The sequence below is a fragment of the Branchiostoma lanceolatum genome, chromosome 12 (assembly GCF_035083965.1).
Source record: "Branchiostoma lanceolatum isolate klBraLanc5 chromosome 12, klBraLanc5.hap2, whole genome shotgun sequence".
In the NCBI taxonomy this organism is placed as follows: domain Eukaryota; kingdom Metazoa; phylum Chordata; class Leptocardii; order Amphioxiformes; family Branchiostomatidae; genus Branchiostoma; species Branchiostoma lanceolatum.
In genome coordinates, this window is record NC_089733.1 from 8,100,726 (window position 1) to 8,123,762 (window position 23,037).

The following is a 23,037-nucleotide window of genomic DNA, read 5'->3' on the forward strand; positions in this document are numbered from 1 at the left end:
ACCAAGCGTCATTTAGGCGAAGCCATAATCGATCCTCGTGACTTCCGGTTACCTTTCTCGGGACAACATGGCGGCCAAAATAACAAGGAACACAAGATTTCGCTAGTTTTTGAGCGATTCACGCCGAAACTTAGACCAAAATTGCTTAGACTTTTATTAACAACGATGACGCTCCAAGGAAGAGACAAGAATCGGGACTTCATTGCGGAGTTGGCAAACTTGCTGCGTGAAAATGGTAGGTGAAAGTCACAAGGTTTTCTTTGACTGACGAGTTGTTTTTTTTTTGACCGGCGACTGGTCATGGGACAGGAAAATGTCGTCATAACAGTGTTCTCGCCAGGGCATTTGAGCGTAGGGGGCCCCTACGCTGTGATTTGGATCCCCTATGCTGTGAATTTGGCCCCTACGTTGCCGGTTTCAACCAGCGTATGGGGGATTTTCTGTTGTTTTGATGGAAAGGTAAAAAAAACTTTGGCTTTATTTCACAAACTTAAGCCCTCAAAATGCAGGAAATAGTGTCTTTGAGAGTTTTAAAGTTCAAGATTTCTAGGGGGAGGATGGCCCGGACCCCCTACATTATTCCTGCCTGTAGCCCTCATACTCATTCCTGTAGCGCTCGCCATGTGGCTTTGCCACGCAAAGATGCCCCTACGCTGTGAAAAAATCCTGGTGAGAACACTGCATAAGTTATAAGTATTTCACTGCTTCACAAGTTAACTTTCAAATGATTGAACGTTAGCTTTATATCGACATCATTGTAGTTAATGTGCCAAAATATGAAGCCATAGATTAAATGTGTCAAGACAACTACTACTACTTGTATTTGGAAGCCACAACACCTGTCATGTTTTGTCTGATGCATCAGATTTATAACAAATATAGATATTTTCACAGCTTTCGGAAATCTACTGTCATCCATTTCAGTTGTGGGTTGCATAATTATGAGCGATTACTGTTTTTGCTTACAGCCTACCAGGACGTCAGCAGATTATATTACTAATTAATATTCAAATAAGTAGATGAAATTAATGATGAATATGTAAATAGCTATTTGTCTACCACCTGTTATTTGCCTAATCTCCAAGCAGATCTAATGGTTGCCATGCAAGCTTCTTCTGCCAGTTGGATACGGTCTTCCAGCAACCATTAGATCTGCTTGGAGATTAGTATTGGCCTGCCAGTGCGTAACCATGGCATCATCATGATCGTTTGTATTATCACAGTCAATTTTTCAGACATACAGAAACGATAAAACTTAAACTTATTAAAGCAAAAAGCCCATTCACGGTTCCGACTACGCATGTGCGGTGTCAAAGGTGAGGGCCCCTGGCTTGTAAACAGTGACGTCTTCGACATTGTCTACATTTGCATAACAACGCCCGACGGGTTTTGTTTACGTCTCAGGGGCCTTTACCTTTAACACTGCACATGCGTAGTTGGAACCGTGAATTGGCTTATATTGAGCTGAGTACCGGTACCAATACGGTACCGAGTACAATCAATTAAGTATAGGTCCAAAATACCTGAACCCTGGTGGACTGGTACTGGACTGGTACTTATCAGTTCAAGCCTGACTCAGAGGATGGCCACTTTGACAGATGAAATTACTCTGAAATTACCGTGGCAGTGCACTAAAGCCACATCTATACTATACTCCAGCACATAAAACACATTTGCAAGGCTCTTAGGTACAGTTTCAGGTCCGGACCTGTATCTAAACCCATGTATCTGTACCTGTACCTAGCCCTGTACCTAAAATTTGTTTTGGTACACAGCTCTAGGCTTATATGACTCTAAGCCATAAGAATTTTCTGTCTGTGTTTTCCCAGCGGAAGGTATCCTGGATGGCAGCAGTAAGCTGTCCCTCACCAGCTCATCGGTGTGCTATCTGAATGAGTGTTTTGACCGTGTGTGTGAGGGGGACAGGAACCAGGGGTTCGAGGTGGTGCGAGCACAGGTCACCAACTCCAGGGTCTACAGCGACATTCAGCTGCTCTTTGACCTGGTGCAGAAAACACTTTCACTCAAGGTGAGTCAGGATTTGACAAACTGTATACTAGTATGCACTCACTCACCCAAACCACCCGCCCACCCACTCACCCACTCACTCAATCACTCACTCACTCACCCACCCACCCACTCACTCACTCCCTCACCCACCCACTCACTCACTCACCCACCCACCCACTCACTCACTCACTCACTTGACTCTTCTGAACTTAATTGGTCCTTGAGATATTCATTGTTAGGAAGGACGATGTCAATCTTCCCTGTCTGAAGCAATTCTCTATACTCATACGATCATACTGTATACCCACTAGTTTTCGTGCTGTACTTCTTTTGTAATTCCTTAGCCCTTTTCCTCCTAATTAGTACTGTAATGCAAAGAAACACCATTGCCTACCCGTAGCAGGGAGATGGTTAAGTTTTCATTTTGGACTAGAACTAAAGCTTTCAAAAGTTAACAATGAGTATAAGTCTTTATTCTGAAAGAACACAGTCTTTAAGAGCATACATTGTCTTGTACAATTATGCTACAAAGATGAAATGTTGTAGGAACATATACTATGTAGATAGTCAAAAGAAAAATTGATGGGAAATGTAGCCAATTGCTGTGGTTTCTTAGGTTATATCAAATGTTTGATTTATCAGTGTCAAATATCTGATGGTTACTAATGTGTTTTTGTTTGTTTTCTTCTCTTTTCTCCAGTTGGTGTTGAAATTAAAGATGTAGCTAATTACTGTAGTCTTTTAGGTTCTATGAATCTTTGCTTCATCACATATGAGACAATCGTTAATGTGCTTTTCTTTCGTTTTTCTCAGTTGGTTCTGAGTTCCACAACCCTACAAGGTGGTGTGCGTGTGGCTCGGTTCAGGTCGCTGACGACGTTGGAGATCAAGCGGATGCCGATCCACCTGGTGGTGGGGCTGCAGGTGCTGAGGTCGCAGCTGCAGGTCATCATCTGCTCCAGGTGCATCACCAGGCTACAGGTGAGACATGGCAGGTCGAGTGTTGAAGATGAAATACCCAAACCAATTACTCAAGCAACTGGATAAAATTTTGAAACAGCCCGACGTTTCAGACAGCGTTCCTTTCGTCAGTGACTAATGGAAAGAACTGGAGAACCAGGTTTTATACCAAAACTCTGAATTGAAATGTTAATCATTAAAACCTGGTTTTAAAACTTGTACTTTACACAATATTGAAGTGCTTCACTGATTTTGCCTTGTGTATGAAGCAATTGTCATCAATTTTGATTGTTAAATGGGATATGAATGCCCCATGGGGACTACAAAAAATGGTTGCTGGTTCGGTAAGTTACATGTTAACAGAGGGTCTAAACTATGTAAAATTGGACAGAGCTGTTTTAAGGTGGCAAATGACAAGATGGTTGGCTGTGCCAGGTTTGAATGCACTACTAAACTTTCTGAAAGACTGGGAGATGTTCTAACTTCATTTATTGTTTGCATACTTTCTGAAAGACTGGGAGATGTTCTTCATTTATTGTTTGCATATGATATGATAATTGTTTGTTCCACAGGATGTGTTTGCTACGTGTGGAGGTGACAGCAGTATGCCTCTGTCCTGGCCTGAGCTCCACACCATTAACATGAGTTACAACAGCCTGGAGAGACTGGACGATTCACTGGTTAGTACAATAAAGAGGGTCCACAGAAAGTGCGAAATGGAACGAAATGGAACGAAATGGAACGAAATGAAACAAGATAACATATGTAACATTATGAAATGAAATACCAGTACCACTCGCTTCTGTATTTAAAATGCTTCCTGTTCCGGTCTACTGTGAATGTTACAACGTTCCATATATTTCGCTATCTACCGGTATTTCATTTCATAATGTTACATACAGGCGTGGGCTCAGAGTTACGGCCACTGTTGTAAACAAAGGTACGCCAACCACGCGCAGCCCCGAAACTGTAATCGGCAGTGTTGGCGTTGCGGCCGGGCTCAAAATCGCCTGGCCGCGACGACATTGGACCGGTGACCGCTATAGACTAATTCTTAATGCTTATATCAATGAGGAAAGTCCAAGGGACGGACAAAAAATTGACCACTATGGCCAGGTTTGACTGTATGTTGTTTTAGTTTGTTCCAAATTCATTCCATTTCGCACTTTCTGGGGACCGAATAAAGATGAAATTTCTTCTGCTTTTTAACTTTGCATCACTCTTCCATTTTATAGATACTGTATTTCAATTGTACAGTAAATGTATGGTAAGGGCATATGCACTTTTTTTGCACCCAAACTTTGTCTTTTTTTATATTTCACCCCATACCACTGGTATGGGAGGGAAATATATTGTTGTTCCTGACATTTCTTCTTCTTATCTCTTGTTGTCCTGCCTTTTGGTCAAATGGATTCTAATTCAGCTCTATCATTTTTTCATCTGAATGACCAGAAATTTGTTCATGACAATCATGCTAACATTATCTAGTTATATCACATCACTCTAACATTCCGTATATAACTCCAACAGTACATACAGTAGATATACAGTGAAATACTGGGAAAAGGAACAAGATGTATTTTTTCTGTTTTTCTTTTTTCAGAGGTTACTGCAGCAAGTTACAGTTCTAGATCTGAGTCACAACAGCATCAAGGTCACTGGGAAACATTTAGAGGTCAGAAGACAACTCTATCCTTTCTTTTATTTCCGCAAGGTTCAGTGTACACAGACAATAATAGTATAAATCTAAGAATTGTGCTATGCGTATCAACTACAACAATGAAAATATCCTGATATAGTATGCAATGAAAATCCTCTTTTGTTAGTGAGTGTATTTAAGGGGGTGCAAATGATTGAATGGTCTAGTGGTAAATGTATAAGCATTCTTTGAAAGTGTGTAATTGTTGGAATAATTGCAGTTCATTTGCTTGTGTTCAACTTGTTCTTGCCATACATTGACAAACTGCTGACACCAAGCCGGTGTTGTTGTTATTTTGTTTTTTTCAACGAACTCGCTCAGTGCAAGGCCGTAGGGGCCACACATCGAAGCACTGAACTAATTGTTTCTGTAGCAGCATCTCTTCAGCCTAGGTCAGAAACATCAATGCTCGAGACAAGCATGACTTCACTGGCCCTTTAGGAGAAGCAGGGGTTACGAAGGCTGCTCGGGAAATTCCCTACCCCATTTAGACCGGAATGTTTTGATCCACTTACATCAGGGCATGCCCCTACTCTTTTTCAAAAGATGTGGTGGGTTCTTTTAAGTGCTCAAGGTGTGACTCTCCTCAAACACGGGACCTCCATTTAACGGCCTATCCGAGGGACGTCCCTAGAAAAAGCTAGGTACTCATTTACACCTGAGTGAGGTGAGGAAATTTGTATAAAGTGCATTTCCCAAGGGCACAACGTCAGGGCACATGTCCAGACATGTCTGGGGACAACCCGGAATCGAACTCGGGTCCCCTTGTTTGACAGCCGAATGCTCTAACGATTACGCCACACCGTGTTACGCTGAATGGCGGTTATACCGGCTATATAGATACACATACAGATGCTTACCATGCATATATTATATTAACCTCTTCTTCTTTCGGTTCTGCTTTCTGTCTCAATCATTGCTGACATGTGCTATATATTTTTCCCCAGTATCTACCAAGTCTCACTCACCTAAACCTTGGCTACAACCAGCTTGAGGCAGTTCCCACCCTCAGTATCACAGCCAGGACAAAACTACAGTCTCTTATCCTCAAGAACAACAACTTGGATAACATTGAAGGTAACAAAGCGTTCAAAATTATTGAAGTTTGTGAAAAGCGAAAGTAAAAGAAAGTGTCCAATGTTAGATTGAGTGCTTGTAAGGACATTTAGAGGCAAACCTTTTTTAAAGAAAAAGATATTATTGAAGGTAACAAAACGGTAAAAAACATTGAACTTTGCGAAAAGCAAAAGTGAATATTGTCCAATGTTGAATTGAGTACTTGTATGGACATCTAGAGGCAAATAATTTTTTGTATAGAAAGATATCATCTTGATTGTTGTATTTTTTTGCCAATTTGTTTTAAAGATTTGAACAACCGAATATCATTGAATTATGACATAAGTAGATTGGGCTTTAAGTGGACAAAAGTTACATGTTCTCATATTTTGAGGAAGTGCCCTAATGCCAATCTGTTCTGGAATGTTCTTATGCTTTACTTTTATTATTCTAAATGATATTGGCTAAAAATCTTTGTGTGATTTCATGTCTAAAATGACTCTTTCAGGTGTGGAATCCTTTCATAAGCTCCATGAACTTGACCTGTCCAACAACTGCCTGTACGACCACAGCATGTTGGAACCTCTGAGCTTCCTCAACTTCTTACACATGGTGAGGTCGACCTCTACTTAAAATGGTTTTAAAATAACGTAAGAGGATAAAACTATCATGCAAGGAACCGTCCAGGGTAAAAGAGAGGTAGACAACAGGAAAAGTGGGAGGATGATATCAGAGAATGGACGGGCATGACACCAAGGGAAACACTAAGAAAAACAGAAAACCAAAAATAGCTGCCATTGCACGGGTAATTTCTGACCAATAAACCATTATTATTATTATTATTATATTGTGTGTACCGTTCGTGCAGCTATCCCTGTACGGGAACCCGCTGTCGTTCCACCCCACACACAGACAACAGACAGCCAGACACCTGTCTCCTATCACCGGTATGCAAGAGGTAAGTTTTCAACTTCCACACAAGAATCACCTAGCCTGACTGAATCATGCTCGTAGCAGCCCTTCCCTTTAGATAGCGTGCGTAGTCCGGTGGTTAGCGATCTTGCCTCAGGAACTAGAAGCCCCGGGTTCGATTCCGGCTGTGTCGCTCACCCGACATGCACGCTACCGGAAAGGGTCGCAGTCCTTAGGAAGGGACGTTAAGCCGTGGTCCACTGTTCATTGTGCTTGTCGAAAAGAGCTAGGGGAATTTTCCCGGTACAATGAACCTGTAAATACTGTGCATAGCGCCTGTCTTCTCTGTCACGACCAGTGGCAGGTTAGCTCATCTGTTCCTTGAGTTCGTTTGAGCTAAACTGGTTCGAGATCACTTTTTTTTCTCTTCCATTGGTCAGGCCCATCTTGCAAGGAGGCCCTGTCAGCCCCTGACAGCAAGAGCTTCTGTAACGCAGGCTAATGAATGACCCAATTCTTGCGAAGATTTTTAATGTTACTGCTTGTCTTGGATTAAAAAATGGAAGAGCATTCTACAGTCTTTTGAAGGCTCTTTTGTTAATGAAACAAAGGCCAAATTTATACAATGTACCTGTACTTGACTGCAACTTTGATATACATATTGTTTGTTCGCAAAGAAGGGGAACAGGAAAAATGATACGTTTTAGAAAATTGCCCTTAATATTTATCAGATTTATGATATGCTGGCATAAAATGTGATGTTTAAGTTCATAGAATTTGACTCTTCTGTTTTCAGATGATTTTGGATGGCAAGAAGCTCACCAGAGAAGAGATAAATGTGAGTGGTCTTCGCAATTTTCCAAAATACTGTCCTTCCGACAGTGCTAAATGACCCTACTACTATACAAACTTGAATGCAAGTCTATGTACCTGAACAGTTTTGTAGTCCAAACATTCCAAAATATCATTACCACACTTTTTTTCACCTCAGCATTTCATTTTTTCACTAATCAATCAAAAGATGAAGACTATAACTTATAATGAAAGTTCACCTGTGTTGGTAGTAATCATAAGACTATAACTTAGTATAAGAGAGGGATAGGTCACGCCTTCCAATACCTTGCCCTAGACACAGTGGATAACAATGCCCTGCCACTATACAATGTAACTACGGCCTCACGAAGGCTATGGGACTACCTTTATCGTTACCTTTACTGAATAGCAAGGTTCTTTTATTCACAACCAAGTATTTTACAAGAACCAACTTTTCGATGACTGTCATCCACATCAGGGCAAGATGACAGACAGTCAACGAAACGTTGGCTCTTGTAAAATACTTGGTTGTGAATAAAAGAACCTTGCTATTCAGTCATTCGCAAAACTAATGAAATTATTCACGGGCGTTACCATTACCTTTACCTTACATTCCCCTCAGCTCCTGCCGAAACGCAACATCCCTGGCGACCAGACCGAGGTACGGTACGCCTCGCGTGTCTACACCGTGGAGTCCGACATGTCCGAGTGGGAGACATCAACCTCCCTTGCCTGGTCCAAGGCTCCGCGGACCAGGAAGTCTGGGAGAAAAGTCCGCAATGCAGCAATCTCTGACACAGAGGGTGATGTTACTTCTCCAGAAAACTCAAGGGGTAAAGGACTATGGGTGCTTTTCAATGATAAAATCTACAAGCAAAACAAGTTATAGAGTTCTATATAAGAAACATACATACATGTATGACAAGTATATAATTGTATTTGCCATGAAGGTTAAGTTTATTAACCTTCTCCCTGCTGCCTAACTCTGTAACCAATAGGGAATTGGGTGCCAACCAGCTACTTCAGTGTGCTAAAGGTTAAAACTGTGCTTGAAAGCAGATTTATATATATCTACTGTCTACAACAGTGAAAGATAAGTTGCTTGGCAATTTTTTTTTGAAAGTTTGATAACATGTGCTTCTGCTGCCTCCCTCCCTGCCTGCCCCCCACCCCACCCCCAATAAGCCTGTACCCCTGCCCCTCTAGATGACCTTGACCAGACTAGGGAAGAAATGGAAGCCATGAGAGAGCAACTGGGTCCTGATTGGTTGGTAGCTAGCCAACTACCAACCAGAAGTGCTGAGCCTGATGCAACATCCAATCAGGTATGTTCTTACAGTTTATTTCTTGCCCAAGAAATTATTTATCTGCACATCATTTCAGACATAAACCAATCAGCTTCTCTCTTACAAGATGTTCCTGATCAACATGTTTGCATCCTCTGCATTGATTGGTCAACAGCAAGAACAACCCATTCCTCTCGTGATCACAATATTTACAGTCCCTCCATCACTTTATACCATACACACCTATAATTTCATTTCATCAACCACATTTTCCTGTATTCTGCAAGTATATTATTAGTAAATATTTCCTGAACTTTCCTGGTTACTAACTTTTCTGGTGCTATTTGTCGTAGTCTGTTTTTTCCTAGCTTGTCTCTTATATGCTTTTGTCTGCTCCCTCCTATCTTATGTGTTCAGATTTCTGAAGATGTTCCTCCCAGCACTACAAAGACTGTGACAACTGCACAGGTTAGACTGAAAAAGACACTAGAAATTTTTTTTTCTGGATAACACCCTACTTGAAATGACTAGTAGCATGCTCACCTCCAAAGTAAGTGGAAAATTGTAGCACTGTCTGTCCAAATCAATCATTTTTTTGTTGATCTTGGTTTGAGAATAACAAAACTCGACCAGAAATCAGAGTGAATCAAAAATGAAAATCAATCAGAAATGAAAATCAAAATGTACCATGAAATGTTTTCTTGGTCCATCATTCCTTTAATGAACCAATGAGATACAAAGACTGTTAATGTCAGCATGGATTTGAAATCATTCTATCAATAGATGGAAAATGAAAAACTTTAATACGAACAAATTATGCAGAATACATGCATGTATCTGATTGGTGACAAATTTATGTCCCAAAATTTATATGAAACATGCGACTAAAAAGTGCTTTGTTTTGCAAACTAACACTCGATGTTCCTTGCTTCGTTGCTTCCTTCTCTGCCCTCTCCTGAGAAACAGATACATGTGTCCAGTGAGGACATCTCGCCCGAGAGTGTGCCATCGACACAGGTTAGCATAGGGCATGAGATATGCAACAGTTCGTGCAGATCCTGAAATTCTAAACAAAATGGTTGCTGATATGCCTGTGTGTTGTTGTTGTTGTTGTTGTTATGCTCTTTCTAATTTTTTTTTCATGAGGAAAATGATTACACACTGTTCAGAAGGTTTTCTTTATCTCTCTCACTAACTAGCAAAACAGCCATTTGAACAAAAAACTGTATTGTTATACAATGTATGTGAGGTCACAGGAGCTATATATGCACCCAACTATGTACTTAACACATGACTTTTACCAAAGGTTCGTGCAATACCATTGTAAAATCTTAAACACACCTGACGAGTGTTGTTTGGAGATATTATTTTTCAGCTTCAGATACAATCATACATCTTTTGTCCAGTCAAATTGTTTTTGACACTCATACAAGTATTACATGAAGATCTCTTTAATCAAAACTTCTTTTTCTCCTGCTGTCCTGTAGACAGATGAGGTTGAGGAGTCCAGTGACATCTATGGTGCAGGGGCTAGCACCACCAGCTCCGTGGGGCAGCCACTCAGCAGACAGGTCAGCAGAGACGTCTTCGGAGCCCGGGACAGGATACGGAGATTCAGTGAACAGTCCAACGACAGTATGTACATAGTACATGTATCTGAAATAACTGTTTAAACAAATAAAGGGATTTTTTTTTTAAAATCCTCCCACACCATTATTGATGTATAGGGCGGTGCCCATCTCCGTTTCATAGCCCTGGGCCACACTGTTGTGCAATCACTGTAGCAGGGGGCTAGTCCACTGGTAGTGAAGTGTGTTTAACTTCCATACTGTTTCACAAGTATGTACCATTTTTATAAAGTCTTTGGTATGACTCAATGCGCCTCTTGTCCAGAGATGTCCTACCCGGGGTTGAACCCCAGACCTTCTGATCCAAGTAATTGGAACCAGATGTGGTGAGAGACAAAGGCACAGGCCACTACACCACAGGGACACCCCAAAAAGGGATTTTACTCAGCGGAATTTTCTACTAAATCACTCAGTCTTCCACAGATATCAGACCCAAGTGCTGTAGACATGTGCTTTTTATGCATGTGTGATTTTTTTTTTTCGGGTGAAAATTCCTTCGGTTGATATGCAAGGAGGCTGAAGGAGCAGTTGACACTGTAATTCTTGAAATGTTTGCAGTGGTTTAATTTTTGCCGTGACCTCTGTCTCCACCATGAATTCTTGACACTACAGATATTCATTTCCAATGTATTACTAGAGAAGCTGTACTAAAGAATTGTTTCAACCACAAACTTGAAACACTGCAAAAGCTTCCTTTTCCCTTCCACTTTGAAATCAAGTTCCTACGAAAATAAATCAATTTAAAGCAACTATATAACTTGCTTGTATTTGTATCCATAGTATTTCTACGCTCTTGCCATGTTTGACTTTCTTTTTCTATCCTGCTTAGGCCACTCAGAGAGCCAACCATTCCTAGTCAAACACAGAGAGGGCAGCGACAATGGGTACTTCTTCGTCATCATCAGAGAGAAGTTCATCGTAGAGAAGGACTTGGACGGCAGAATTATGGACAAACTGGAGACCAGCTGTCTAAAAACTGTGGAGAGGGGTCAAGGGGTCATCCAAGACAATGATGGGTAGGTTTGAGATGGCTTGTACATGTATCTTAAAAGAGAGCATCACTTCCATTTTCTGCATCAATTTTCATTTATGTATGGTGCAGGGCTGTCTCCATGACCCGTCCCTCTGTTGGAATGTAAAAAAAAATGATGCCATCCGTACTGGAAATATAAACTTCATGGCATGAAACTAATTGAATTGTATTTTCATCAGCTTAAAACGGCAGATTTAACAACGAAAATAAACAACATTGGCTCCTGAACAATGAGTGGGACAGAAAAATATCTAAAGCTGGAGACATCCCTGGTATGGGGTATAAAGCATTGAGTATGACAAGGAAAAGCAACAAACATGTTCCATTCTCCTATAATAAGTACCCTTCATTAATTTTTTTTATTAATGGCTATTAATGTGTTATTTGTGTCACAATTTGAAACAGGTCATCATTTGTTTGTACATAATCTACAATCAAATAGCTATTACTAAAATTAGCACACATCCAACTTACATGTACTATTTCATAAAGCTATTATAGCTCCAGAGTCTCTTCTGTTCATAGCTATTTGCGGAGAGAACAGAAGAGACTCGGGAGCTATAATAGGTTTGGATACCTGGCTCTTAAGTGTACATCTGCTATATCTTTTTTGTTACAGTCAATATCCTGTGGTGTCCCTGGTTTTTGACTATGTCAGAAAAGACAGACAGAAGCGGGAATATGTCCTGATTGATGACGACCCAGAACAGAGCTGTCAGGTAATCCTGTTTACGAACTATTCTCATGCTTTTTCATCCAGCTGTGTCTGAACTGATTACTAAACTTCATACAGAAAGTCAAGTATCAGCTCATTTAAGCCATACATATCAATTTAACTTTATCAGATTTCAAATATGTAAAGAAACGAATCCTGTGGACCAGGTTCATGCCTGTGTGCACCATGTTTTAAGAAGTGAATATAGTCAAATTCAAATTTTATTTTCTCTGTCCTCTGCTTTTATTATGTCCACTTGCTATATTTTCAAATGTCTTTCGAAATGTCCAAAAAGAAAGGAAATAAATTGGTATGGTCTTAAGTAAAAAAAGTCTCAATGTTAGGTAAGATTTTGTCTTCTGTGTTGTAGGTTCTGCTGGGTTTGTTGGAACCCATCATGGAAACCAACCTGAGTCTAAAACTCACCAAGCAGTATCAGGTAAGTTACCTTAAAGCAGAAAATCAACAGTTGGTGTTGAACTCAACAATGCTAAGGATACATGTTTGGGTACCATTTAACAAATTTAACTACTGTAAATGTAGAAATGTTTGTGGTGGTTTCATGTTCGTGGTTTTTGTAGTAAGCTCTTTACTGTGAACTAAAACCACAGCAAACTTTTTTCCCCTCCTACCCCCTTGTCTACTATTGTTTCAAACGCGAACTTAAAACCACAGCAAACACTTCATTTTCTCCCTACATTGAACTTAAAACCACACAAACTTAAATGCATTTACAGTAACTGTGTTTGCTTGTACATGTAACTTGAAGTGAGCCACTGGAAAGGGCAAAGTGTGTTAAAATACGTATACAGTACACATGTCAGTGGTAGAAATACCTTTTTCCAGTGCTCTGCAATATTGCAGAATGTCAAAATTTTGTTCTGCAATTTGAAATATTTTCTGCAAATATACAAGCCTCCATACTACAACCTTCTCAATCTAATAATGCATATCTATATCATATCAAGCTTTGCAACATTGCTGTAATTTTTTATTCTCTAACTTACTGAGTCTAACTCTTTAATTTTTACAAGCAAAGTTAAACAGGAAAAACATACATGTGTGTGAAAAATTGAGAACCATTGAATCCTGATCCTGATTTTTTCATTCTGCAAAATTGCAGATTGTTTAATTTTTCTTCTGCAATTTTGAAAATCTTTCTGCAAATTGCAGACTGCAGGTGGGTATTTCGAACACTGCATGTAAATGCTTTGAGAATTTTCCCCTTTACTGATTTTACTCAAAAAGTTTATAAGTTTGAACAAGGTATTTATCTATCCTTCTTGATTGTGGAATGATGTCAAGAAAAATAAAGCCAGTTCCTCCTGCATTTTCCAGTGCCTTAAATGCTCCAGCAAATTCAGTCAAGGTCAAGCCAAGGTTACGGTGTTGACAAAAGACGACAGCGTCGAGGAGGTGATCGTCTGTCCGTCGTGTCAAAGCAACATGATTGTCCAACTCGAGAGCCAACCAGCATTGAGCTCTTCTGTGCCCGGGTCCAAGCCAATGTATAGTACGTCAGTTCCCATTGGTGGGACAGAGGAGGGGACAAAGTCAAGGTCCGGGTCATCAGTGGTCGGGTCACTGTCATCGTTTGACAGAGGGTCTCCCGCAGCAACGTCATCGCCATGGAAACATGACAGGTAATGGAAGGGTCACAATGCATCATGATTGTACTGATTTTAATTTTTATGTACAGTGTAGCTTTTGATTGATTGCACACAAATAAAATGTAAAATCACAGCTGAATAGTACATTAAAAAACAAGCTAAACAAACTGACAAACAAGCACATAGGCCAAAAACAATGCCGCAGTTGTCACAGACGTAACAAAGCAGAAATACCTTGAAAAAAAATTAAGAGTCAAAGGATTGGACACTTTTGTGAACTATACTCAGAGAGATACTATTGATTTGATGCATCTTTTTTGTATAGTATCCTTTAATCACATGTACATATTATATTTGCTGAAGCTTGTGTATACACATCTGTATTTCAAGTGTGTGTATTGATAATCTTTATGCTACTAATAGTACTATACTTTACTTTATACATGTAGAAAGTCACCACAAGGAGAGCCGGACTCATCTGACTATGGAACCTCAGAGAACACACCGACCACCACACCACGCAAGTCCTCCAACAAAGACTCTCTCTCGTCGGAAAGTCTCCAAGGCTCTTCCACAAGTGAAGGCACCATTGTTGATGTCAGTAGGGCAAAAACACCCATTGCAAATCTATCCCAAAATCTGAAAATCTCCCAGGAAAACAAATCATCTGTGACGGAAGTCTCAGATTCATCTCCAAAGAAATCTGAAAGAAGTGTCGATTTTGATGACTCCAACGATTCAGTCCTAGCGAGGAGAAAGTCAAGAAGTGGAAAGTCAAAGAAGAGCTCAAAAGCCAAAGTTGTGGAAATAGGGGAGACCCAGAAATCAGAGAAGTCAGACAATTTGAAACTTCCAGTGCCAGAAAGTGCCTCACACGTAAAACAAGAGACTGATGCAAATGTGTTGGAAGCAATGCACAACAAAGGGGCTGTACCGAAGACAACTTTTTCAGTTGAAGATTCAAAGGGACGGCTTTCCCCTGCAGCAAAGGTGACACACAACAGAGACGCCAGTCCGAAAAGTACTGCATCTTCCCACAAACTGTTACAGAAACGTAACAACAGCTTCACTGTGGTAAATGAGGATACCACTGTAGACTTCACCACAGGCATTGCACACCAACAAAATGTGGAAAGAACAGACTCTCCCATCCAAGAAGACAACGCAATCTTAAACGGGGAAGCAGAGAGTGAAGAGACGACCGTCAGGCCTAAGAGACAGGACAGTGTATACAGTGAGATCGCTGTTCTGTGCACTGATGATCCAAACGCTGAAAACCCCACCGAAACAAACAGGGCAGAAGTTTTTGAATCAATGGTTTCAAACATGCAGTCCGCTGGTGACCAAAAAGACGTTGCAGATATCTACAGTAAAGAAGTCTCCGATGAAATGGCAACGAGTCCTCTCACTGGGAGCACATGTACAAGTATGGTGGCCAGCATGTACCAAAGTGCAATATCAGAAAACGGAGAAGAAGAGAGGGACAGTTCAGACACAGTCGATATCAGTTTGTCTGAAGTAGAAAAAACAGATGTCGTCAACAAGGCAACTTCCGATTCTCACGCTGTTTTGAGGAATGGAAAAACGACAAACGGGGAAGAGGAAAATGTGGATATTTACAGCACCCATTTTCTGGGGTCTTCCGCACCAACTTCATCCAAGAACGCGTCGTTTGACAAGCTGTTTTCGGAACTGGATCCCTCTAGGAAAAGGGAAACGAAGAAAGAGTCGGAAACTGGGATAAAGTTTTACACGGAGGACTTCACGTTGGTGGACCATAGAATGAAACTGTTCCTCACTATGTCTGTGTTTGGGGAGGAGGAGGAATTTGAGTGTCTCATCAAGGTTAGAATGACACTGTAATTCATGATTTGTTAACAGTAACTAAATTTTAGCAACTTTATCGGTAACTCGTCAACCGCTAAAATTTCATCATCCCAGATATTTGATCTCTAACATTTAAGATAGTAATATTTGTTCCCACTATTAGAATTGAATGCCACAATAAACTACTCCCTTTCCTCCCAACTGCTAAAATTACCTACCATCAATTTTGAAAAGTGCTCTTAACTCTTGTAGCAGTTTTATAAGTTTGTTAAAAGTAATGTAAAAATTAGAAAAGGAAATCATTTCCATACACTTGAATGTGTTATAATGTATTTTTTACACAGCAATCTTCAGTTTATTCATTATTGTTTATTGTTTATTCGCATATGTACAATATAAAACAAATATAAATAGAGCAAAGAATACATGCAGGGGAGGGCAGAAGCCTATACGGCTTTTCGGGGGCCTCCCCTAAACTACACAAAATGGAATTTATTAGAAAAGCTGTTTCCCCCCTTGCAGGCCCCTGTGGTGCAATATGGGAAACCCCAAGAGAGGCCTGCAATTCTGGTGTCGTCCAATAAAAGCGTCCATATACTCAAGGTCACAGGGCCCGAAAGGTCAGTTTTCTGTTTTCCTTCATTTAGAAAATCTTCATTTTGTGATGGCTACATTTTAGTCTATTGAATGCTTCTTTCAAGAAATTGTTCTACCAAAAAACATGTTTTTAACGGTTTTAACTTTCATTTTGTAATATACTTTTTGATTGGTTGTGCCCCTAACCAATCACTGTGCACAGGCAACTGAAGTCTGATTGGCAGCTGTTGACCAATGAGGTAACCCTTTCTACAACTTTTACAGTGAGGTGCCATCTGATTGGCTGCAGAAACTGGCCCATCACCCAATCACAGAGCTCCATTACATAGACATAGGTCTTGGAAGCCAAAGTTTCAGACTGGAGTTTTCTGGATATGGCGGCTGCTACACCTTCCTGGTGAGGGATAGTGAGCGTTGTCGGAGATTTCTCAGGGTCTTTACTGGTAAGCCACATCTGTCATATTTGTTTCACTCTTGGAAGATTGATTCCTTGACTTTTTACCAAAAGAAAATGAAATTAATGAAAGAAAGTGTCTTCTACGCTACAGCTTTTGTTACAACAGATTCTTAAGTTGCAACTTTTCTTTCAACCCAGTGCACACATCTTTCATAGACATCTTTAAAGATTTATGACATGTAGTGATTGAACATATGTGTATTACATTTTGCTTGATGTAGCACTTATGAAAGTATTTTTATATGATTAATGGTAATAAATGTTGTTTTCAGACCTAGTTCGTCATTCGACTATCAGTTCCAACAGTCAGCTGAAGGGGATCACCAAGAACAATGTGGACACCCACGACAACATCAGGTTAGGGGGCATCATCTCAAAACTTCTTTATCTTTCCTCTTAGCATGATTGCAAGCTATCATACATGTGAAATGGTTCAATATGTACATGTAGTGGTGCGTACCTAAACCCCGGACCTGTTCCTAACCTTTAGGTTCAAGTAAAAAAAAAACTTAACATCTGGAAACAAGTCCGGACTTGAAAAAAGAATCTCTCACTTTTACACTCCTTTTTGATTTAAACCATCTTAAAGCTTCCTTAGATCGTGAAATTTGCACTGGAAAAATATGAAAACATTGCTGTTTTGTGTTTATAACTGAACTTCTGCATTAATTACTGACTGTATATAATTCCGCATATTATAGTTTTCAAATTGCACGTAAAATATATGCCAATATGCAATTTTACATGAAACAGGAAAACAAATATTCGCAGCACACATATTCCATTGGTTCAAGTCCGGACTTTCAAGTCCGAACCTGAACCTAAACCTCTGGACTCGAGTCCGAACCTAAACCTAAACTCGGGGTTTAGGTACGCACCACTATGTACATGTATGCAGCAGTTCTTTACACCATCATCCTTTTTCTGGCATCTATTGTCATTGAAACATCCTACAGCTGCGTTCAGTCTTTCTTCTTCTTTTTTCCCAATTTTTCTTGCATGACGAGCTGCCTTAGCTTTTGGAGTTTCTTTAGTAACCTTTAATTGCTGATGGTATATGTTTGTATGATAACTGTATTTTTTGTTATGATGTCAATGAGCCATTGCCGTTGTTTACTGAACTTAACCTGTTGTGTGTCACCTGTAGGTCGCAGGTGTTGAAGGCAGGTGAGGAGAGTTCACCTGAGATGGACACTGACATCACCATGTACCTGCTGGCCTACCTTAACACAGATGTAGGCACAAAAGGTAAGACTGGCTGAGATCTTTTTTCATTCATCATTCATTCATTCATTCATTTCTTCACGCACTCACTTACAGTCAAAACTGCCCAAGAAGACCACTCAGAGGGCCAATATATCTGGTCTATGTGGACAGGTGGTCACTATAGACAGGATTCTTAATGCTTGTGTCAATGGAAAAATTATCTTATGGTACCACAAAAAGTGGTCACATTGGCCAGGTGGTCCTTATGTAGAGGTGGTCACTTGTACAAGTTTGAGTATGACTGTATATCAATGGCCAGGTGGTCCTTATTTAGAGGTGGTCACTTGTACAAGTTTGAGTTTGACTGTATATCAATGGCCAGGTGGTCCTTATTTAGAGGTGGTCACTTGTACAGGTTTGAGTTTGACTGTATATGAATGGCCAGGTGGTCCTTATGTAGAGGTGGTCACTTATACAGGTTTGAGTTTGACTGTATATCAATAGCCAGATGGTCCTTATGTAGAGGTGGTCACTTGTACAGGTTTGACTGTATCTTTTTTTTTTACGAAACCAAAGATAATCAAGTGAAATCTAGCATGATCCTAGGATAGTAGAGCTTGTGTAACAGTGGGGATGGACCTCCACTAACTGACCAGTCTAACTGGTTCGGACCTCTTAGCCTAGTGGTTAGCGCGTTGAATTCCCAAGCCATGCAGATTGGGATCGCGTGAGTTCGAATCCCGGGAGCGGCATACTCGCTCCTTTGGGTTTTTACAGTCCCGGGATTAGAACCCGCGCCAATCCCGATCTGCACGGCTTGGGAAATCAACGCGCTAACCACTAGGCTAAAAGGTCCGGACCAGAGTTAGTGGAAGTTGATCCCCACTGTTACACTTGTGTAAGGCTCAACCACCCCTCAAATATGCACTCATGCATGCATGCATGCAAAATATTTAGATTCAAAGTTCAATTGGATGAATGTTGTTTTTCATGTTCTGTAGGAAAGGAGCCCCTCCCCATTGCTGTGGTTGTCACCACTACGGAGATCTGTCTGACAGATGTCAATCACCAGTGGCCGTTGCCACGGTTACAGCCCGCCCTGTCTGCTTCAGTCATGGGGACACAGTTTACCCTGAGGGAGGGGCAGAAAATCAGCAACATCACCAATGTGGTATGCAAAAGAAATTAACTCACGATCTGAAATATCATGATTTGTCAGCATGTTACTTGCACATTGCGAAACGCATGAGGCAAGTAGTACAGTCTCCTGGCTCCCGGGGATCGAACCCGGGCCAGCCAGCACACAAACCCAACGCACTTACCACTAGGCTAAAAGGTCCGTACCAGTTAGACTGGTCAGTAAGGCGCTTGAAACATACTGTTACAATTGTAAGAATAGCAAAGTTGTCAGCAAATCTTTAGATTTGGGAGTTGCTTATATTTTGTCAGCATTTAAGCCTGACACATTGGTTGACAGGAGTAGACGTTGTTAAAAGATGCATTTATATAATCAAATATAGTTTGACAACTGGACTCACAGTCTTATTTATGATAAATATGTTTTTGTATCCTACATTTTGTATAATTGAAGCTGTAATGTCTTCTCCTCAGAATGTGTATGAAGATGCTCCATGTAACCTGTCCCTGGACTTTCTCAATGAGGTACGGTGCCTTTGTGTATCGCAATGTTGTGTGTGCCATTATATTCAATAGTTCGATATTCAGCACCTGGATTTGCAAATATTGCAGAAATCATTTTATGCAGTAGCTCCCAAAAAATTGAAAAATTTTGTATCATTTTGGATGTAGGTAATGGAGTTACTATAGATCGAAGGAAACAACAAAATTCTGTCAGAAAACCTACTACCGTAAAATTCCTATTTACGTACGCACACCTCCTAACGTACGCACCCCTGATTTGGGGACGAATGCGGGCCTGACTCAGTGAGTTGAAACGTTCAGGGGAAAAACCCTCCTAACTTTCCAGCATTTCGGTGGATAGTTAAGAGGTTGACATGAATGATCCTCCTTCCGATGATGTTTACCGACTTTAAGGGTTACTGAGAAAATGTCAAAATATCAAACAATTTAAATATAATTTATTCTTTATTACTGATTGATTGTGTGGTAGCATTCCACACTTCATTTGCATGAAGATGTACCGTACTCTCATGCTGATATGCTATTTTTCCGAGGAACAACCCCTCCTAACGTACACACCCCAACTTTGGCATCAGCCTGGAGCACCTACTTACAACTTGAAAAGTTTAAAAAGTGCGTACGTAAATAGGGATTTTACGGTACATTGTGTATACTATCATAATGCTAAATATACCCCAAAGTTAAGTTCTCACCCATATTGCACCAATTCTTCCTAAATTGCAACTCCCGTAGCTGTTTAAAAATTGTTCTGTAAGTAGCCGATTAAATCTGGGGTATATTTAGTATGGTGAAGTATTTTATTTTCCAACCAAACCTTTTAGTAGGTTTTCCAGCCAAAGTTTCCTTTAACCCCCCACATGTCAGGGTGTGTCCATGATTCGGACATGTCAATCATTAAGCCCCTCCCCTTTCAGGACACATCAGAGGAGTCCAGCTGGCACCTGTTGACGGAGACACCTGAGTCGACGGAAGCGCTAGTGTCAGCGGTCAAGGAACCCTGGGAAGCCATGTTTGGTGTGGACCTACAGCTGACGGTTCATCCAACAGTCGCCATCCATGTAGGTCATCCTAAGGTCACTCTACGAACATCTAAAAACATTTCTGTAAATGTAAAAGCTATGCAAGCTTCCACATTCAAGTCATGAGTAATAGTCTCATTCCTCTTATTTCAACTTCTGTAAATATTCGGGGAAGTCAGAAAATTTCTTTTGTGAGTAAAGAGAAGTTTGAAATCTGACAAAAAATTGGGGGGAAAAAAAGAAGAAAATAAAATACTAGATGGGTAGAGTGTGCACTGAATCAAAGCAAAAGAAATATGACTAGAAAGGCAACATTTGCGAGCAAATACAGCATGTTTAGCCATACTCCTCGCCATGCAAAAAATGGACTCTCCCAAAATAACAATGGACCATTCTAAAATACTTGCACTAAAAAAATGAATCACCCCAGTCCAAAATTGAGTCTTCCAGTAGCACCTCAACACAATATGGACCAGTCCACAACCATATCCACTTATTGATTAACAAATACACTTCTGCTAACAAATGGACTTTTTCACAATCATTCCAGCTCAAAATTGAAAGAAATGATTAAAGAATCCTCCCCTTGCAAGAATGGGATATTCCGTGCCATTTCCATGTAAACCAGTCGAAAAATATCCGCTGAAAATTACACTCTTGCGCATAATCAACCCAGTTCAAAATTGAATTAAAAAAGATCAACCCCAGGGAAGAATGAAGTTTTCCATAGTATACATATGAAGATTTGACAGGAGAAGAAGGAAATGACCAAAAACAACATATTTCAGCGATAGTATGGGTGAAATACAAAAATGTGACACCCCTTTGTTTGAATGTACTTTGGGTTGAAAATAACGAAACGAAAAAATTCTTTGTTTAAAAAATCGTTTTGAAAGGCTGTATGCCAAACATTTGAATGAGGGCCTGTGTACATGACCAAGGCAGACACATACCAGATTTCACATTATTTTGGTTTAATACATAGGAACTGGAGATGTGTATCTTTGTTAAAAAAAGAGTGAACAAAGCCATGTAATCACATGTCCGAGGAATTCCCATACCATATTTGGCATGAATACTAGCACACCTGCGCCAGGAATGCAAGATAATTAGATTAACCCAATTGACCAATCAGGTGGTCGCAAGGCTCACAGGCATGCAAGGCCAGGTGCAAGGCACTTGGGGTCAATGACCTTTAGGTCATATGTAGTATTGAAAGTGACAGAAGTGGCAAATATTGTCAAGAAAGCCCAAAATAAATCGTTTTGAATATATGTATGCCAAAAATGGGAATGTAGTCCTTTAAATATTTGTTCAAGCCACATATACAGCAAATTTCAGGTCATTCGGTTGAAATACCAGGGCGCAGGAGGCCAAGATATGCTAAAAATAGCCTAAAAACCTCAATAAAATCACTTTCAAGGTCAATATCAAAAAAAGGAAAAGAACGCACATTGGTTTTTGCCTACATTACCTCTGTACCAAATTTCAGGTCATTTGGTCAAAAAATGACAGAGATGAATCGATTTGAAGATTTGACAGGAGGAGGAGAAGAAGAAGAAGAAGAAACATGAGTAAAAACAATATGTTTAGCCATACTAGGTATGGCTAAACATAAAAATCACAAGTAATGTAACGAGAAATTATAATGAAATAAGTAAAAAAAAAGGTTGTTTCCTAGCGTGTCCTTTCTCAGAATGTTTTCATCTAAAATGCCAAACTTTTAAGTACATATGATGACAGCATCTTTGTCTCTTTTGCAGGACATGTAGACAAGAACCAGTAACAACAGACATCACAGCAATACAGCAAACATCCCATGTTTAGCTTAAGCCTTGTACATAGCAACAGAAGCTGCAAAAGAAACAGATATCTATGTGGAAATTCAGTCAAAAGACATCTATTGAAATTTAAGGTATTACAATATTTGAATTCATGATCTTGTGGGGAAAATAGCATTCTTGATATACCCCTGGACATTTGAGTGAATTGAAATAATAAAAAAAACTTCTGGCTGGTACATTACTTAATTATAGGTAGTTGTATTTGACTAGCTAACTCTTTTGAACACTGGAAAAGGTATTGTGCAGGTTTTGATTGTCAAAAGATTAAATATACATGTATGAAGGACGTCATTAGATGGTGAAGTAACAAATCACCATTCCGTATTGAAAAATTTTTGCCATAGATAAAAAAAAGTAATTAAGATATTTTGGATTAGAAGAATGTGTTGAAACATTCATCAATGTCATTCATAGCTCCAAGTAACAGTACCAGTAGTCAGAAAAATCTGAGACTACTAAAGAGGTAGCCTGTGCTTACACAAGCTCTCGCTGGCGGAGGTTAATGACCCCCTCCGGCAAAGGCGGTATCCGTTGGGCCTGGGCAATTTAGTCAGGCTACTATAGAGGCATTGAGCATGTTTTCTTTGTGGGAAAAATCCTGCTAAAGAAATGATATTGAAAATTGAATATTGACAAAAGGCTCAACAGTAATGTTTATGTTAGTAGTTGCACTTGGAAATGGCGCCAAAGTTATTTATTATGA

At 40.0% G+C, this 23,037-nt stretch overlaps 1 protein-coding gene across 6 annotated transcripts; it reads left to right on the forward strand.

Moving 5' to 3' along the window:
* The first annotated feature begins 25 nt into the window (after window positions 1-25).
* On the forward strand, window positions 26-22,666 carry LOC136445881 (serine/threonine-protein kinase 11-interacting protein-like). Of its 6 annotated transcripts, none has more exons than XM_066444092.1 (27): window positions 26-235; window positions 1,830-2,029; window positions 2,824-2,991; window positions 3,543-3,650; window positions 4,574-4,645; window positions 5,617-5,746; window positions 6,234-6,337; window positions 6,594-6,683; window positions 7,434-7,475; window positions 8,073-8,283; window positions 8,657-8,775; window positions 9,154-9,204; window positions 9,703-9,753; window positions 10,224-10,371; window positions 11,194-11,380; window positions 12,017-12,116; window positions 12,483-12,551; window positions 13,451-13,755; window positions 14,172-15,567; window positions 16,072-16,169; window positions 16,411-16,589; window positions 16,876-16,960; window positions 17,751-17,851; window positions 18,811-18,980; window positions 19,421-19,471; window positions 20,386-20,529; window positions 22,254-22,666. In XM_066444092.1, the coding sequence occupies exons 1-27, from the start codon at window positions 166-168 to the stop codon at window positions 22,260-22,262; spliced, it is 4,458 nt and encodes a 1,485-aa protein (XP_066300189.1). In that variant the 5' UTR covers window positions 26-165; the 3' UTR covers window positions 22,263-22,666. The 6 variants fall into 6 exon arrangements, with proteins under 6 accessions (XP_066300189.1, XP_066300190.1, XP_066300192.1 ...); XM_066444093.1 differs by having other exon boundaries at window positions 8,073-8,253; window positions 8,636-8,775; XM_066444095.1 differs by having other exon boundaries at window positions 8,073-8,253.
* The last annotated feature ends 371 nt before the right edge of the window (window positions 22,667-23,037 follow it).

Bases quoted from the DNA above. Each gene is read 5' to 3' on its own strand.
- LOC136445881 (XM_066444097.1), top strand. From the start codon at position 166: ATGACGCTCCAAGGAAGAGACAAGAATCGGGACTTCATTGCGGAGTTG. The intron at 6,684-7,433 runs GTAAGTTTTCAA...TTCTGTTTTCAG, and splicing joins CTATCACCGGTATGCAAGAG to ATGATTTTGGATGGCAAGAA. The intron at 7,476-8,072 runs GTGAGTGGTCTT...CATTCCCCTCAG, and splicing joins TCACCAGAGAAGAGATAAAT to CTCCTGCCGAAACGCAACAT.